General features: G+C 43.6%; 1 protein-coding gene across 1 annotated transcript in view; it reads left to right on the top strand.

Moving 5' to 3' along the window:
• The first annotated feature begins 13,193 nt into the window (after positions 1-13,193).
• The window catches only part of ITPRID2 (ITPR interacting domain containing 2), a 40,340-nt gene continuing 34,614 nt past the window's right edge, over positions 13,194-18,919 (top strand). Inside the window, exons 1-3 of the mRNA XM_066553211.1 lie at positions 13,194-13,238; positions 13,521-13,790; positions 13,890-13,941. Of these exons, the coding sequence (XP_066409308.1) occupies positions 13,580-13,790; positions 13,890-13,941 (263 nt within the window). The 5' untranslated portion in view covers positions 13,194-13,238; positions 13,521-13,579. The remainder of the gene's footprint in view (positions 13,239-13,520; positions 13,791-13,889; positions 13,942-18,919) is intronic.

The raw sequence follows: 18,919 nt of genomic DNA, 5'->3' as shown, positions 1-18,919 counted from the left end.
ATCTTAAAGGGACTCTGCTTTATTTCCTCCTTCATTTTGGATTAATGCTTTATGGGAAAACAGATTGTAAATCTATATAAGTGACAGGTTTGTTAGTGCTTATCAGATAGCTTAAAATTCAGAAGAAGCAAGCACACATACCTTTCTCTCTGGGGAGAAAACCTACCTGCAGGAATGTAGCTGATTCCATTTATTTATTTATTATTACATTATTTATTTAGCAGATCTGGAAGAAATTACTTGCATTTTATTTTTAATTAATTTTCATATTTCTTAGAGGAAAGCAATAACAGAAGTCGAGTTACCAGGTACATTTTGCATCTGCTAAAACCACCCCCAGCAGGGGGGAACAGCAGCTTGCCACTTCTAGTCAGGATCAGCACTGCCTCTCCCATAGCAGTTCGCTGGTTTTAAGATGTCTGGACTTGTAAAAAATTTTTGCTATTGGTTGTTGGGAGATAGTACCTATATATTCATTTCTTAAACATACCACAACTCCATGGTGGTTTTTGCAAGCTCTGGGTAATGGCCCAGTCTGAACAAATTTAGTGTCTTTTCTCTGAAGCTGCATTATCATCCTGTGAGGAGGGTGCCCAGAGCTCTGAGGTGTCTTTTTGTCCCCACTCCTTCTAAGAGTAATGTTTGGCTGTGCCCAAGGACAAGAACTCCTTCCCAAAGTCTTTCTGGAGTGTCAGCATGCATAATGTGCCTTGGAAACTGGAGGGGACAGTCCCTGCAGTGCTTGGAATAGTACAGAATGCTCTCTCCAGAGCAAACAGTTTGGAAAGGCTAAACTACTTAAAACTCCATTTATACAGCAAACTGGTGTAGTCAAGGAAGAGCAGGAGAGTCAAGAATCTAGCAGTGTTTAAATGACTTTTGCAAGGATTATTTGACAGCCTCTTATTTTTGTGATGTTTAGGAGAGAGAATTGCTGTCACCTTCCTTTTCTAATCCATTTCCTATGTCTTAGCAAAGGGTAAAAAATACTTGGGTACTACACTGCAGCCATGGTGATTTTATATGAAGACAAAATCCTGAGGCTGGAATACTGTGACTGGTCTGAAAAAACGTTGCTCATTCTTCTTTCTTCATTTAAATAGAAGCAGCATAGAAATTTTGCAAAGAATGGGGGTGGAAGAAATGTTTTCTGTTTTCCAAAAGTGGGCGAGAGGTTGAAATACAATTGCAATTACATTTTTTGCATGTCATTGATGTAGAAATGAAGCTTGTTTGGATGGAGTTTTTCACTACTTTATTTTAATTGTCTTAATCACAGTTTTTGAGACCTTATACACTGTGTTTAGAGGTGAATAGGAGCTTAGCTGGAAGGCCCCACAGTTGAAAGGTGAGTATCTAACTTTGCAGCAAGCAGTAAGCTCAGCTGATGTATATATCCACAATATAAGTGCTGTCACAGCATTCGTTTTCAAGAAGTGATATATTAGGACACACATTAACGCACAAAGGACTTGTAAGTGGCTGCAGTTTGGATTTTGCAAAAAATAGTGATCTGTATTTAGAGCTATTTATTTCCTTTTCTGACAGATTTCTGAATTGGGGCTGCTTTATCAATCTTTACTGAGTGCCCTGGGACCTCTTTTTGAAGCAAATCAGCTTTCACCTGGCAGAAGTGGATGAGCAGTTGAGTGAGTGGTTGAATTCTGTCACTGCAGGCGGCACAGATCCTCAGCGCTGACTGACTCTGCTGCCTTTGGAGTCAGACAGAAAACAGGAGCTGATGCAAAGTGTGTTTTTTGAACCATCACCCTCTGTCAGAGGGCATCGATTCCCTAAACACCATCCGTGTGATGGAAACAAACTGAACTCCTTTGCTCTGCTATTATTAACTGCTAATGAGCTCTGTGAAACCCAGCAAAAGGGTGTTACCAGTTTATGACTCTGCCAAGGCAGCAAGGTGGAGTTGCATGTGGGAATGAAGCCCTGTTTAATCAGGTTTTGTAACTACTTTGATACAATTTTACCTGCAGCGTGTTCAGTCAAGCAGCTCCTGCTTTAATGCACACACTGTTTCGACTTCAGTTGCAGGTTGCAGAATTTAACGAACAACCATTCAATAATCATTTTTTACTGTTGCACACTGATCATCTACAAATATGCCTGTAGTAACGGTACATTGTGTTTTTATTTGTTTTTACTTAGGAAACCAGTCTTAGATGTCAAATCTCGCCTGAAGTCTACTAAATTTTTGGGTAGGCTTTCAGGATGAGAAAATTCAATCCTCAGCTTGAGCTCCCAATAAAGGCAGGCGAGCACAGCAGTAGCAGAGCTTTTCCCTCTCTAGTGTCACAAGCATGGTTTAGTTTTACAGGGTTTTCTTGGCTTTCCTCTTAGATCTAGAGGAGGAATATGTTCCATTGTGAGGTGTAGTGGGGACAGGGCAGTTTGAGAGCAGAAGCACCCAAGGGGAGCTCACAGGTGAGCAGGTTCTGAGCTGCACAGCAGCCTGGCAGGTTCTCAGCAGTGGCAGCCTGGTATCAGGGCACACCTCACCTATTGGGAGCACATACACAGCTACAGAGAGTTTGTAGCAATGAAAGGCAGTTATTTATATGCAATGCCTTGTGTTTGCAGTTTCAGTTGAGTAAATATACAGTGAAATTGTACTTTATCCTCTTTGTTCAGTTGTTAGAATCCCAGGTTCCTTTCCCAAGAATCATACCTGCTTCTCTTGATTTCTTGATATAACATCTATAACCAAGGTACCTATCAATTAATCTGAGTATTTATAGGGTTGCTTTTTTGGTTTTGTTACTTTAAAAACCAACAAACTAAAAACTCAAAACCCCCCAGATTCTCAAGTGTCTCTGAGGAAAAAAAGTTGGGGTTTTGGTTGTTTTGTTTTGTTTGTTTGTTGTTTTTTGTGGTTTTTTTTTTTTTTTCCCCAGAGAATAACATCTTATAATTAGGAAAAACAAGAAATTTATGTTTGTAGCAAGTGAATTATAGCCTGCAAAGTAGCTTGAATGTTTTCAGCTGAAAGCCGCTTTGGAAGCTTAACATGGGATTAATTTTTGAAGTCTGCCTGGACTATCAAGAAGTTAATTGATGGAGTGTGAGCAATACCCACTTAAAAGGCACAGACAGGGAAATCAGTGCATTCTCTGTGAGAGGCTCTTAATGATTTCCTTTCAGAGAATGTGCACACTATCTTAATTATACAGGAGCCTACGTAAAGGTACCATTGGATTGCATCCAATGAAAGCTAAAACAAACAATATGACAACAAAAAGGGCACTTGCGTCATTTCACTTTAGCATTTATAAGACAAACAATAACTAGCAAATAAAAACCTCCTAGCCTATGGTGTGCTTACCAGTGCCAGGATACTTATTCCTTCACATGTAATCTTTAAAACAAAGAGCTACATATCAGTAAATTCTGGGACAGTTTTTTTTTTTTTTTGGGTTTCTTTTTTTTGCCTGCACAAAAACAAGACCATCTTACAGCAAGGAGACATGTTTCCTGTGGTGCTGTGCTGGCTTCATGAGATTAATGGCTTCAGCATTTCACAGATAAGTCTTTCTGTGTGAATGTGATCTTCTCCTGTGTGCACAAGGGCACACAGCCACTAAAAAAAAAACATGCATGAGAAAGAATGGATGATAAAGCTAGCAGTGAAACTGAGGTGCTGGAGCATTCTCATTAGAGATGCCATTGTTTTGTGGAAAGTGTAGATTTCAATATATTCAGTAATGATCATTAAAATTATGAGTTTTCCAACATGGTAAGCCTTGCCACTCTGGTCAAATCCACCTTGTGAAATTCTGTATCCATGAGATCCCAAGATACAGTTTTGAAGAGCTCAGGTTTAACATCTGGGTTCAGCTGTGGCAGTGCACTGCTAACATGCTTATTCTAACAACCAAGGGGAAAAATGTTCAGATCTTTGTATATTAGTTCCTAAAATGTCAGGCCATTCTGGCATTTTTCTGGACCTTTGATCACTTTAGGCATACTTTGGTAATGCCATTCAAATGTTTCTCCAAAAACTGTTGCCACAAAGAAAAAGTTATTGCAGTGTTACTTAGCACCATGGCATCACCAAACCACCTGGATGGTCTCGGGGAACTTCCTTCAGAGGACGGAAGGTAGAGGAAGGGGTGTCTCTCTCTCATCCCCCATCAGCCTTTCTTACCTTCATCTGACCACTTTGGGAGCAGTTCCTGTCCATGGAAAACTTCAGCCTTTCCTTGAAGCTGCAGAGTGCCATGGCAGGCTTCAGAGCCACCTCCTCCCGCTTCTGGGAGGAAGACCCTACTGCAGTGTGTCCTGTGCTCCCTTCAGGGCACACCCAGACACATGCTTGCTGTGTCCCAGGGTGTTTTGAGGAGTGCAGAGCATGTTTTTTTGTAGGAAAACAGGAAGAAACACATCCCTCTTCCAGCTTTGCATGAGTCAAAAGCTCTGAAAGGTCTTCATTGTCAGGACAGGATCCATAGGCATCAGCATGACAGCAGTGATACTCAATACATGTCAGACATTAATGTAAAACACCTCTCAACTCTACAGAGTATGGTACAGAGGAAGGGAGGACCACAAATGGCATGTTTTGAGGTAAAAAATAGCTGTCTCCATTCATGGAGGGGTCAAAATAATCTTCAGCATTAATAATGACTTTTTAATTCATGTTTTCCAGTGCTAGTGAAGCCTAACTGATATATGAACAGGGTTTTAAAACCAAATTCTTGTTCCTGTCAGGAAGCCCCAATTCAAGATGCACTGATCCATTCCTTCCATAGTGAGATTGGGAATTTGGTGAAAAGAGGGATGTGCACCAAACACACCACCACAGTCCAGTGTGTCCTTTAGCAGCACAGGTAGGAGCCTTCAGAAAAGTATGTTTTGTTCTTATCCTTCAGCTAATGTGTTCTGTAGCATCTCCTCTATTCAAACTAACTCCTAACTTATTTACACAAAAGGTGGAGTCCTCATCTTTAGCTGGACAGGTTTTTTTCTCGCCCTTCCATATCTACCAGCCTGAATTTTCTACCTGTGATAATTGAACCATTCCCATAGTAAATGACTGTGTAGTTGGAGGGAGGCCCAGGTACCAAAGTGTGGGAGTGCTGCTTGACTGCAGGGAAGTGGGAAACTGCAGCAAGAGCTCTGTGGGTTTAACCAGCTTCCTGGGGAACATGCAGTCATTGACTCTTCCCAGCACACAGCACGGAAGGAAGGTTTTCCTCTGGCTGACAGTTAATTTTCAAGAGATGCATTTATATTTTTGGACACTGCACTTGGAATTTCAGTTAATATTTTAATCTATCAAATGGATATGGACAACTGATGGCAGAATTCAGGGACTGGAACTACGTGAGTTTGAATGAATTAATGCTCTGAAGGGAGCTTAACAAATAAAGCCCTCTGATAATGTAACACCAGAAGGCTTGAACTTCCTTGTAACAGAATAATTTCTCTAGACAGGACAAATTTTGCTCCCATTTATTTTTTGTGTCAGGTTTACCACTACCAGTCCCTGCTATGCCCTTTAGGGAGCTAAGTTTAAAGTTAATGGGGCTTCTTGCACAGAGGGTTGGCCAGCCATAACTGCAGAGAGCAATGAAGTGGCTGATTAGTGCAAAATGTGACGCTTTCGCCACTTGGCCTCCTGCCCAGCGGCAGCTACTTCTGCTGAGCACATCAAATGAGTTCATATAAGCCACCAAAGAACTGCAGGCCAGGAATGGCTGTTGGTTGTTACTGGATCAGACCAGCTTCTGACCAGTCAGCTAAAGAAATATCCTGTACTTCAAACACTGGACTATCCATTTAAAAACATTTAAAAATACATACAGTATTTAAAAGTACATACAGTATAGAGTTGTTAGACTGGAAAATCCTCTTTTGCATGATACCATCTGACCATTAAATGTCTGAGGAGTTGAAATAGATAGTGTCTCATCAAGGAGTTATTGAATTGTGTAAATATATCTTTCTTTAGAATTTATTGATTGGTGTGGAAGAGCTTGTGAAGTCAAACGTGCTTCTTTGTCTTTAGGCAGCTTCATGCAGGAAATTTGGTCTTTACCCAATTCTCTGACTAACCCCAAATTCAGAGTAGTTATGTTAATGCATCCTGCAAGAGAAAACCACTATTTTCCTCCTTTTATTCCAGCTCCATTTTAATGGGATTTATAGACTGGCCTTTTAAATGCAGAAACAAATTTCTTCTGTTGCATGCTACAATAGTTTTTAATTGAGAGTCTGTTGCTGGCCAAAGGTTATCTCAAAGGAGCTGTAGCACCTGGATCCCCTCCCTCCCTCCTTCCCATGCTACTGCTGCCATAGATCAAAGGAATACCAATGCTCTTCTGAGCTCAGTCATTTAAACTGATGTCTCAGCACTGAGTGAATGAGATTTATAGGAAATAATGTGAATTTCTTAAGACTGTCTAGCCCACCTAAGCTGTGGTTTTGCTTACTAGTTTCTGTTTAGAATTTTCTCCTGAAGCTTTTTGTTTTACCGCTTGTCACAGCTATAGGATAACTTGGTCAACGCCTTAAAGTCAATACTATTATCACTCTGGAACTCCTTGTACTGTCCAGGGAAAGGAAATGCATTAATTTTAGAGCTGAGTCAAGCCCAGAAATGAATTAGCACATTGGGTAAATATCTGACAGCACATTTTTAACTAGTCACGCACCCTGAGCAGATGCCAAGAAAGGGACATGTCCTCTGGGCTTGCTTATGGACAGCCTTTGTGCCAGCTTTCTGCATTTTTTTGTTTGTTAATCTCATTTGCTATGAAAACAGGTATTAAGTGGATTCTTTTCTTCTCCTCCTCCTGTCATAATTCCTGATCTCACTGGTCAATTTCAGCCCAGATCTAGAGAGGGAAGAAGACTCAATGATGCTAAGTATTCGTTATTCTACATGATATAGATGGTTGGAGAACTGAGATGCAAAGGTCGCACCATGAAGTTGCTCATGATCTGACAATAGGCAATATATAGAAGAGACAGGTTACAAATGGTCCAGTGATGAAAGACTTAAAGGAAGCAAACATATCCAATCTAAATCCATAGAAAATATGACTGTATTCATTCTGGAGCTGGTGAAATTTTATTTCACTGATTCCTTGCAAAAATCCAAATTGATTGAGTGAGTTTTCTAAATGGATTTGGAAGGAAATGTACAGTAAGTTGGTCAGATCTGGATACGCTGTGCTGCCTTGTTTTGTATTCCTGCAGTTTGCTGTGAGTGTGGACAGTGTAATGCCTACTCCCTACCTCAATGCATGTTAGAAAGCTTAATTACCCTAAACACACACAGCTTTATCAGGGATCCCAGTGAGAGCAGAAACAGGACAAAATATCAGCTGAGTGCTTTTGAAAGATAAGATAAAGAAAGATCTTTTAAGTGCAGAGAAATATCTCTCTCCTTTATTTTTTATGTGTAGTTTCTTTATGAGCATTTTGGAACACATAAGATTTAAAACATATGAGAAGTAACAGTACTTGAAATTACTGTCTTAATGTATTACAACTGTAAAAGCAGAGAATAGAATCCTACAGTAGAGGAGACAGATGTATAAATGGACATGGCTCCAGTGCCATAGTCTTGGATGGGCAGTGCTCAGAAAGGGAATGAACACAGTTGCTAAATTTAAAGAAAGACAGCATTGAATGAGAAAATGCACAGAATTGGCTTTAAAATGAACAAAAGCCTTACTTTCCTGAACCTGGTGGATTTATTTCCTTTGCCTGATCTCTTGGTAAAGATATGAACATCAAAAATTACAGCTACCCACTGACATAATTCAGTGACATGAAGTGCATTTACTTCTTGAGAGATTTAAAGCTGCTTTTCACTCTTCCCCATGCTGCTTGTTTTCACACATTTATGTGTACTTGGCCTCAGCTCTGTCCATCTGACTTGGTGGTGGAGCTGTAATCCACTTCAGTACAGATATCCGGCTCTTCCTTTAGAGACTTCCTCTTGCTATGCTATAGCTCTTGTAAACGCCCTGGCGGAAGTGGCTTTTTCCTCCTTCCTGCTCCTGCAAGAGGTCCCAGAAGTACAAGTGGCTTAATGAACCAGACAACATTTGGTTTGAAAAGAGCCTGAAGAGATGTAGTTTGCATAAACTTTAATGCTTTTTTTTTCTTACCTTATAGAAACATCATGCATATCACTCATGTTTAAACAAAATGACTGGCAAAGCTGTAGAAGCTGTAGACACTGTCCTAACGCTTTAATTTATTAGAGCAAAACTGCCAGGTGACTTTCCATCCTTTCTACTCTTCATATTTGAGAGAGAACATCTGTCTGGCAACAGTAATGGTTCCAAGTCAAGTATATGATTTCTTTTCTTCACAGAGAAAGACAGCTGAATGATACTCTAGATGTAATTATCTTTCACTTGCAGCAGTTCCCTTTAAATATGTATTTTTAAAAATGAAAATTTAGGAAAAAATATGGTGTGCATGTTATTATTGTTTCACGGCACAGTTTTGATTATTTATCTTCTTATGTTAAATATATTTTATAGGATGAAAGCAAACAGTCTGTTCTGCCTTAGGAACATAGTACTCTGGTTACTCAGTTTGGTTCTGGCAAGACAGGATGATACAAAAACAAGTGAGATTCCCATTTTTAAGTATGTTAAGAAAATCCCCATATCTGAAGTGGCAGATATTATGGGTGTGCTTGGTGTCAGCACTGTGAGAGAGAAAAGGCCTTCAAAAGGCCTAAAATAATAGACAATGGCTTAAAAGGAAAAAAAAAAAGAAAAAAGAAAAAAGAAAAAAAGAGGTATTTCAACTGGTAGAGAGAAGGCTACAGATGATCTGTAGAAGACAGAGGTGCTGGTTGGTCTCCTACCTAGAAGGACCAGGGAGGTGAGATACACGTGGAGAAATAATCTTGGCTTAGAAAGAAATTGCTTAATTTAACAAAGCACATTTACTAAAATGGAGCTGTGGAAACTTTAAAGATGTGCATGACAGTGGGTTGTGTGTTTCTTCATGCATTCTCCAGCTCTCAAACACAGACCCTGCCAAAGCAAATAACTGCACAGTATTTATCATAGTTTTGTTACTATGTAGGAATATTTTTTTGTAACAATGCTTGCAAAGGTGAACTATTTGTTAGCTCCTCCTCTCTTCTGTCTGCCAATAATATGGAAATCCAATTGTGGTCACGAAACATTGCTGACTTGGAGCTGCAAGTCCCAGGATCAAACCACATTAGGCAGCAGCATGGAGTTTCTCCCCCTGTCAAGAACCGGTTCTACTGCCACGCGAAAGACCAGCAGAAGGTTTTTTGTCATATTGCACTACATCTCTGAATGCACACCTATGAAATAACTCCCATTACTGCTGTCAAAGGAAGACACAAGGCACAGAGAGAGTTTTGGGGGTTTTTTTTCTTTCTGTTTTTTTGGGGGAGGGGATTTTTTGGGTTTTGTTCAGTTTTTTGGGGTTTTTAATTTTTGTTAAATTTTATTTTTCTTCCTTTTTTGTCTATAAATCTATTCCTAATTACTCTGTCTCGTAGCTTCTGTATGTGTAACCCATTTGTCACAGTCTCTTCTCTGTGGCAAGACCTGCCAATGGGGCTTTGATGGCTGGTTCTCCTGTAGATGGTCATCCTGAGAGAGTGGGCTTAGCCCTCAGCTGAGCTGGAAAACAGAGGAAAGAGATTCCAAATCTGACCAGTCCAGATCTCACCAGCACTTTTCGGTCTCATTTCCTCCAATCCTCATCCAGCACTGGATGCCTACAGTTCCTGGGAAGGCAGCAGAGGACAAAGCATAGGCTTTGACCATGGTACCAAGGGCCCAGATTTGCAGCCTGGCAATATTTCTTTGGTTTCCAGAGGTTTATCCCTATCTTCCCATACTGTATGAGGGATATAGATAAATTGTGTAATCCTTCCTGAACACTGGAGGCTCTCCTGATGTACACAGCTAGCTCTAGATGTGCTCAAAAGCATAGGGAAGCCTAGCCCAACTGTAGCAGGAAAATGCTCCTTACAGCGCACTCAGACATGGGAACAAGTGCCCATGGGAACTGGTGGAAGCACCTCATTTGTATCTTTGCGTTATGTAGGAATGTATTATTTCACACAATACTGCATCTGAAAGAATTCTCTGCAGGCAAAAATTGCATTAAGTCCACTTCAAAGGTTTTTGTTCTTTTAAGAAAAAAAGAGTGACTTAGTGGTATTTTTTGGGCCAAATTGTATTTCTTTGTGTGCATTTACGCACATATTAATATGCCCAGGGCCAGCACTCAGATGACAAATGTAAGAATTATTATTATTCTTAAAATGTGCGTGTCTGTGTATTTTTTATTTGGTAGCACTTAGTAGAACTGCTAACACTGTGGTTATAAATTTTCCTTTAGGAAGTTATAACATAATGTAAAGCACAATTTATCCCTGATCTAATTAATGCCTACACAATGTTTAATTTGAATGGTTTCAAAATAAATTGAGGGGAAAAAAAGTTGGTCTAATTTAAGTGACAAGATGACATGATTTTTTTCCCAATCAATTTGTGCTTTGAAGTACAACTACCAAATTACACTGAAGCAAGAGAAACTTTTATTACAGAAAAAACTGACTTTTTGATTACAAGTATTAAAAGAAATAACAAGCCACATATTTTCCTAGAAAAATGTTCTGCTTAATATAGGATTTGATTGTGCAATCCTTACTCATATAGAGACAAAAGGGATTTTCCTGGTATGGGATGAAGGTGCAAGACAGAGCCCAGTGCTGTACTGGCAGGACTTCACTGCAAAAAGCCATTGGCTGCTGTTTACATTTCTGACATTCTCTGAGTAAGTGTTGTCACAACAGACAAGCAATTATAGACAATAATGTCAGTAATTTGTGGATTAAGAACTCCTTAAGGATGTACTGGCACAGCCAGACAGTAGCTGCTTTTAGCTTGCAACTGTTCACCCTTGGCTGTGCCAATGAAGCTGTAACTTTCAAGAAGAAATTGTGCTCCCTCTTAAGCAGCAAACAATGGCAGGGGTTAAACTTCTCTAGGCCCTCCCTGCCGCTCCTACAGCTCTCATCCAGGCAGCTCAACCTCAAAGGGCTGCTTTTTAATAGGTACGTGTATTTATGCATACACATAAAATGGAAATATAGGCCATTATGTTGAAGAAATACTGTGCTAGGCACTTGCAACAAAGCCAGAAAAAATCAGATTTTAAGATACTAGTACTATAAATACGCCTGTAGGAGACTCAGCTGAAGTCCAAGCCCCAGCACAGTGGTGGAGGGTGCAGGACCTGAGCTGACCCTCTGACTCACCACTTGGGACACCCGTGGCTCAGGACACGCTCCATATTAGCTTATGCAAATCCTGTACTGTGTGAAACATGCCCTGCTGAGAAAATTATTTTATTATTTTGAGGATCAATGAGAAAGATTCAAATTTAGTTTGCTCTTTTTTTAAGAAATTCAAAAATACCGTCTCAAAACATGCATAGAAATGATGTGTACTTTCAGGGTCAAATTAAATACAAATACACTTTGTTTGTCCTTTGTGCTACTGCTCTTCTGGTTTTATTTTGAGACAAACCATTCAGAAAATTAGAGTGTGTTTAGGAAATTGACTTGTGGTGAGGGGAAATTTATTTATTTAAAGGCTGTATATGTGTAAAGTAGTGGGTGAGCTAGAGGGGTTTAGGAAAAACAAGAAACAGAAATTCCTTGAAAGGTTTTAACTATAAACTAGATAATGAAAGAATATTGATTTGGTACTATTAATCTTTTTCTTCCAAAGGCAGATTTACCTTTAAACATGAAGTATGTCATATGCCTGGCTGTCAACACCTGGTTTTACAACTCCAGAAAACATGGGTTAATTTTGCTGCTTGTGCTTACTAATTCAGCATCTTTTCATGAAAATGTTGTAAAAGATCTTTTGAAAAGCTTATTTCTCCCATCCTCCATGGGTGCAGGGGAGCTTGCTGGGCATGCAGGGCTCCTCCAGCAGTGTCTGGGATGTGAAGTCTGACCCCAGGCAGGATGGCAGTGCCCTGCTCCCCAGCCAGGGTGGGCACCAGCTGGCCCATCGTGCGCCCAGTGACTGACCCGGCCAGGGTGGGCACCAGCTGGCCCATCGTGTCCTCACTGACTGACCCAGCCAGGGTGGGCACCAGCTGGCCCATCGTGTGCTCACTGACTGACCCGGCCAGGGTGGCACCAGCTGGCCCATCGTGTGCTCACTGACTGACCCGGCCAGGGTGGGCACCAGCTGGCCCATCGTGCCCCCAGTGACTGACCCAGCCAGGGTGGGCACCAGCTGGCCCATCGTGTCCCCAGTGACTGACCCGGCCAGGGTGGGCACCAGCTGGCCCATCGTGTGCTCACTGACTGACCCGGCCAGGGTGGGCACCAGCTGGCCCATCGTGTCCCCAGTGACTGACCCGGCCAGGGTGGGCACCAGCTGGCCCATCGTGCCCCCAGTGACTGACCCAGCCAGGGTGGGCACCAGCTGGCCCATCGTGTGCCCAGTGACTGACCCGGCCAGGGTGGGCACCAGCTGGCCCATCGTGTGCTCACTGACTGACCCAGCCAGTAGCTCTGAGGCTACTGTCTCCTCCCCAAGCAGGGGAGAAAGAAATGGCACTCGCCCCCACAGTGAAAGCAGCCTTTTGTCGGCACCTCCTTCCCATATATGGGGACTCGTTCGTCTTTTGCTGGGTTTATGAGTTGATTCTGGTGGCCTAAGTACATCCTGAAGGAGATGATAAAGACTTCAAAGCTAAGATTTTCAAGAGGCCGGTTTTGGTGCTCCTGGTGTGCCTGCAGCCCCCAGCCTGTGCCTGAGCAGAGGTTGATCTAATTTCACACTCCTGGAAGCGAGGCCGAAGGCTGTGTATACCCAGTACATATCCTGTATCTTTTCCTTGTGCCTGCTCTCCCCTCCCCAGGATAAAACCCTGCAAAGTTCCTCTTCGCTGCTCTGCATCTTTTTTAGTTTGGAAACATCCTTTCCGGGCCCAGGCCACGGGCAGCCCTTCCGAGCCAGCCCAGGCCCGAGGGGCCGCGCTGCCCGACTCCCCATCCCTGCCCGCGACGGCGGCCCGGCCCTGGCGGGAGGCCCCGCTCTGCCGCCGGCCCCGCCGCCGTCACGTGGCCGCCGAGTTTTCTCATCCCGCAGCGGTATGAGGAAGTCAGAGCCGCCGCCGCCGCCCGCAGCCCGGGCGGGCGCAGCCTCCGCCGCCGCCTCGCCGCGGCGCGACATGTGAGTACGGCGGGCAGCCGGGCCGCCCGAGCTCTGTCCGACCCGGCTCTGCCCGCCCGCTCCCCCTGGACGCCGGCGGGCCGGGGCGGACACCTGCGGGGCCGGGGGGCGGCCGGGGGGCGGCGGTGTTCGGGGCTGGGGAGGGCCGGGCCGGCGTGTGAGCGCGGGGAGGGGCGGCCGCGCTCCCGGGGGCTGCGCGGACGGCGGCTCCGCGCCCCTCGGCAGCCCCGCGGCCCCCGGACGGACAGCCGGACGGACGGCACATCTCCGCTCTCCCGGCAGGCTGGCTCTCTCCGGCACTCGCCTCCCGGCGTGAAGCCCCCGCCGGCCCCGCCGCCCCGATGGAGCAGCCCCCGGCGGCGGAGGAGTGGCAAGGGGCGACCCAGAAGAGGAAGGCCTGGGCCAAGAGCCGCGACTCCTGGCAGGCGTCGGAAACGGAGGATTTCGCGGCAGCGGCGCTGGCCCGCGGCGAGGAGGAGGAGGAGGAAGAGGAGGAAGAGGAGGAGGAGGAGGATCTCGGCGGCGGCGAGCTGCCGCTGGCCGCAGGAGCAGGTCAGTGCCGGGGGCAGCAGCCCGCGGGCCACCGGGACCCCCGCGAGGCGACCTCGCTGTTACTGACTGTCGGCTTCTCTCTCCCGCTCTGCCCCTAAGGCTGCCACAGCGTTCCCAACGAGAAGATCGCGATATGGCTGAAGGACTGCAGGTGGGTGCTCCCGCCGGCGGGTCGCTGCGGCAGCGCAGGGAGGCAGGGAGGGAGGCGGCCCCGGCGGGCACGGCCGCGCTGCGGAGCGGGCACCGGGCGCTGGCACCGCCGCTCCTCCGGCCGGGCTGCGCCGGGAGCCCGCGTGGCCACAGGGGAGCTGGCGCTCGGCACCGCTCCGCTCCTTGGCGTCTCATTAATGCTTCCAGCCGCCGGGGGAGGAACTCAGCAGAGGGTCAGGAAGGCAGCGTTACTTAGGAAGCTGCAGTGGTTCTCACCGAGGGGCTCCAGTTTAAAGCTTCCACTGTTTCCTTGCGTGGTTTGTGGTGCAGGTTTCAAGAAACGGTGCTTCCGCGGCATGGCCTCTGTGCTTACGGGCCTTCAGGAGTGATGCCACAGTTTAGACTAACTAGATTTATCTGAGTCTCTTACTGTCTTCTATCCTTAACTTGAGGCATGGTATACGTATTCTGCGTTTCTATTACTGTTGCAAAATAATCTTTGGTGTTTAGGACAGGTATTGATGCAATTACTTTTTCTTCATCCTCAGTCACATAAAAGCACAAATGCTACATCAGTAGCAGCTGCTTTTGTCCTGTCTTTTTCTCCATTCAGCCCTATCAGCCCTTGGAGGCAGAGTTGATGTGGAGAAGCTAACAATTAACTTTCCAGTAGCTGACAATGACATTTCAAGACCTCTGCTATTTGATATTTCTGGTTTCTTTCTCCTTTTCAGAGCAGCTACATTAAGGCAAGAATTTACCACTGAGATTAGTTGTGCATTTGTGATCTCTTGGTCCAGTAAGCAGGTGACTGATCTTACTCTGTAACTGAAGTATGGGTTGTTTTATAGCTACAGGATCTTCCATATAGTTTTCCTCAGATCTTCACACTTCACAGGCTGTGCCTTGGATAGGGTGTTGGCAGCTGCAGGCTTGAAACCATACTAATCCCTAAAATACAATGTTCAGACCTGACAGACCATTCTTCCAAAATGCTAGAATGGGAGAAGATTTTTCTGACTTTACCTCAGATCTGGTGTCCTGTTGGTCTACTAAACAGTTTTCTTAAAATCAGTATTACGAATTCAGTGCTTTCTTAGAAGTATCTTTTTGAGTGGGAACGGCAAAAAATGTAAGGACTGGAGGGGAAAGAGGCCATTGGGGGTGACATTTTTCCTAATGCTGCACTGCCACTATGTCTAAATCTGCAGGATTTCTGTCTAGAACCTTCCCTGGCCCTGTAGTCCTTAACATTTCCGTACAGAATTTAAGGATTAGCACTAAGCTAAATTGACAACATGAACATCTAATAGATGGCCTAAAATCTTGAGTACTAACACAAAGCTTGCAGTTTCATACCCATGCTTTGGTAACTATCTGTTGTTAAAACTGGCACCGCACATTTCTGTGGAATGTGTTTACATCTCTGGTGGTTGATTCCCAAAATAAGGGAATCTTGTTTTACAAATAACAAATGAAGCACAAGTTAACTTTCCTTTTGCTAATACAGAAACGCAAATTTAGGTAATTCATGTTTGTGAAACCTGTTGCTTTTCTTGCACAGTAGCCTTTTAAAGTACAGCTGTTTACTATTTTAAGTATTTTCAGAGGAATCTTGTGTTCTGCTCAGAAGGACTTTTAAACCCAGATTTCCTAAACAATGCTATTCAGGCAGGAGTTAGTCTCTGCTCTATGGTGTGCAGGGTGCCAGCGCCTGCGGTTCATGGCTGGAAGATGCAATCCCAGCTGCCTGTGAAGGGCTGCACAGTTCCTTGTGTTTTAAACTGCAGAATAGTTTAATTTTTTGTGCCTAATGTACATGCAAGCAGTTGCTAGCATGTGCAGTAAAGTGATAATTCAATTTGCAGTGTTATAAGTGATTGTATGTATAGAAACCTAGATGACAATGTACATAGGAAGAGAGGACAGCATTAACAGAGGACAACACAATAGCCCTGCAGATACGAGAGTGTTTTGTTTAAAAATAACAATTGTGAAATTTACAATTTGTAAGTTGTTCTCCCTGAAATTTCTTGTTTGTTTAATAACACTGGTTTTGCTGTCAAGCTTTGGTTGCTAAAAAGTGTGAGCATACACAAACTGAGCTTCTATTTCTGGTTCATGGCAGAAGCTTATTCTTACAAGTTAGCTCCATAACAAGTTACCATGTAACTATTACTGCAAATGAAGATTCAGTTACTGAATACAATATTTTTTCTGTTACATGCTTTCTAAAAGTAGTCCTTCACATTTTCTGAGTTTCTGTATGTGTTTGTGAAATCAGAAGAAAACTGGAACTTCTAAAATCTCATTTTCTGGTTTGAGTTGGCAGCAGCACAAAAAACCTTAATATCAACCCACTGCATAAATAGATCTGCTTATAAGTTTTATTCCTTTGTTTGTTTCTAAAGGCATCAATAGAGTTCTAATATGGATAAAAAGAATTACTAGCTGTCCTTTGATACTTATGTTAGTGGTTTGGGGCTTTTATTACTTGGCATCTCTGTTTCACATCTGCTTTAGAGGAGAGGAGGGTTCCTAATTTCCCATGTTATTTACCTTGATAGATACCCATTTTGTTGTTTTGGGATTTTTGTAAAGAAAAAACTAGCAGCAAACCCCAAAAGTAGAAAAGCAAGCATTTATCATACTGTAATTAGAATTATGGAGGCATAAAAAATGTCAGATGTTACTCAAAGTCTCTTGATTCATTCACATTTTGGGAATCACATGCCTTTGAAAAAGGCCTCTTTTTCTCTCTCCCCAGTACTTAGAAAAGGCATCTTGAAGTAATAAGAAAGCTCATAAAAGTTAAAGCACAAGTGTTTGTATTATACTGATAGATAAAAAGAAATTTTTGTCAATTATTATGATGACGTGTATTATTTTGATTGAATATATTTAAACTCTACCAGTAATACAGGGGATGTGGGAGGTATCTAGGAGCCATCTCCTGTAGATATGCAGGAAGTGAGTTCTTGAAATGCCTCAGAAAGAAGAGATTTTTTGCTTCAGGTTTAAAATAAATATGGCTTCTGCCCAAATAAGGTTTTAAAAGCTGAGGTTTAAACACTTCCACGGCACAGTGCAAAACCCTTGTCTTGTTCTGAGAGACCACCTGACCACAACTGGTAGCTGAGCAAAGTTCTGGATGAGAGGAAGCCTTGAGGCTGTGTGAGGCAGGCAGACCCCATCCTGAGGGCACAGCAAGGGGAAGGGTTTTGCAGCCCTGACATTCCCAGGTGCACAGGGCTGCTCTGAGACAGAGCCATGGGCCTTGCTGGTGGGAAACAGCTGGTGCAGAAAGGCAGAGCTATTGTGCTGTTGTCCAAAAGGATTTTTGTGTGGTACTTCTCTGTTGTTTTAACTCATGTTTTGCCTAGTTGTTAAGAGCAAGTTTTTCAAAGGCAGGGGTGTATGGCAGCTGTGTGTAGCTGTGCAGGTAGGGCAGCAAGGGGTGGTTTGAAGGATGCTTTTCTGGTAGCTGCTAATGTGCTGTAATGGTGACAGACTTAATTTCAAAAGGAAAATGCCAGCTTTGATGGATGCCTTTACTGCTCTCTGCCAGCCACTGCATGCAGCACTGACCTTGGCTGTCGAAGTCAATGCCAGCAAGTTTCTACATTGAAAACATAGAGGCATGGGAGTCAGCAGGGAAGGAGAGGGAGAGGATTGGGAGCGCACCGATCAGGGCCAGGGAGTAAACATCCAGCATAGGTATTACCTCAGAACATAAGGCTTCTTGCAGCCTGACAGGTTTAGACAATATAGCCTAAGTTTTTTCAGACTCTGACTGGACAGACATCCAGAAATGCAGGAGGTCTGAGCCTCAGCAGAGTGTGTCCTGTCACCTGGAATGTGCTTATGCACTGGATGCTCTGGCTGTTTGCCTTGGAGTCCCACCACGGTGGGGCTTTGCTTTGCTTTGCAGAAGGAAGGCGTGTTGAAGTGAGCTTGCTCCGTATCAGCAGGCTGCATCTGGAGAGAGTGAGCTTTTTTCAGAGGGGAAAGAAAAATAAAATTGTGAAGTGTAAGATCTGTTAGAAAGCAGATGCAAACTTTCCTTCCTTAATTTGGCTATGGCACCAAAATAAATACTGTATCAGAGCACTGTTTACTTTCAGGTCTTCGGGCAGGTTTATGTGCTTGTCTAATTAAAAATCCAAATGAAACATACATAATGTAGGTGGATAAATCATCTGCTTTTCCCTTCTTTATGAGTATTATATTTCTGAATTTGTTTTGAGCATTGAAAGTTAATGCTGTGCTACTTAAAAGTGACAAGGCTTTGGTTAAACATGTCTGAGAGACAAGATGTGGAAACATCTAGCTAGTGTCAACAAATACAGTCTGAACCCAGAGTGGGATTGGACCTGTCATTTGTGAGGCTTCTGCTGCTCCTATCAAGCACCATGAGGTTCGGAAGATCCTCTGCCCTTCAGGCAGCAGCTATGGGAGGGATCATCCAAGAAAGAGCTAGTGTGAACAGCCTGTAAGGCATCAGAATTGGCAAGTGACAGCTAACAGTAGCTGTCAAGATTTTTTATCTTGATTCTTCCTGATCATCAAATACAACTTTTCACCCCTCTCTCCAAGAAGTTTTAAATGTGTAGAAAAATGGCAACAGTTTTTGCTGCATAAATGAGATTGAATTAATCCATTCAAAATTCATGCTTGTTTTTTCTGGGTGTTTTGCTGAGAGGTCCATGATTTTCCTCATCAGGGGCTGCTGCTCCTGAAGGTGTTTGAGCTTTGCAGTTATTATGTTTTGTTGTTTTTCTCTGCAAGGTGTATTTATTTAGAGGGCTGGGGGTTGTTTAGGAAGTTATTGCCAGTCGTCAGATGTTTGTGCTTTCTGGGGGCGGAGGGAGGGAAGGAGGGAGGGAGGGACAACTGCTGCTATCACAAGCTTGTTACATGCTGTAAGGAAGGACATGAAGCAGCAAGTTTTTAAGTAGTGTTAATCTCTTCTGTGGTTT

This window comes from Molothrus aeneus, chromosome 7, assembly GCF_037042795.1.
Source record: "Molothrus aeneus isolate 106 chromosome 7, BPBGC_Maene_1.0, whole genome shotgun sequence".
Taxonomy (NCBI): Eukaryota; Metazoa; Chordata; class Aves; order Passeriformes; family Icteridae; genus Molothrus; species Molothrus aeneus.
Note: the sequence above shows the minus strand (reverse complement) of the source record. Positions and strands in the feature narration are given on the sequence as shown.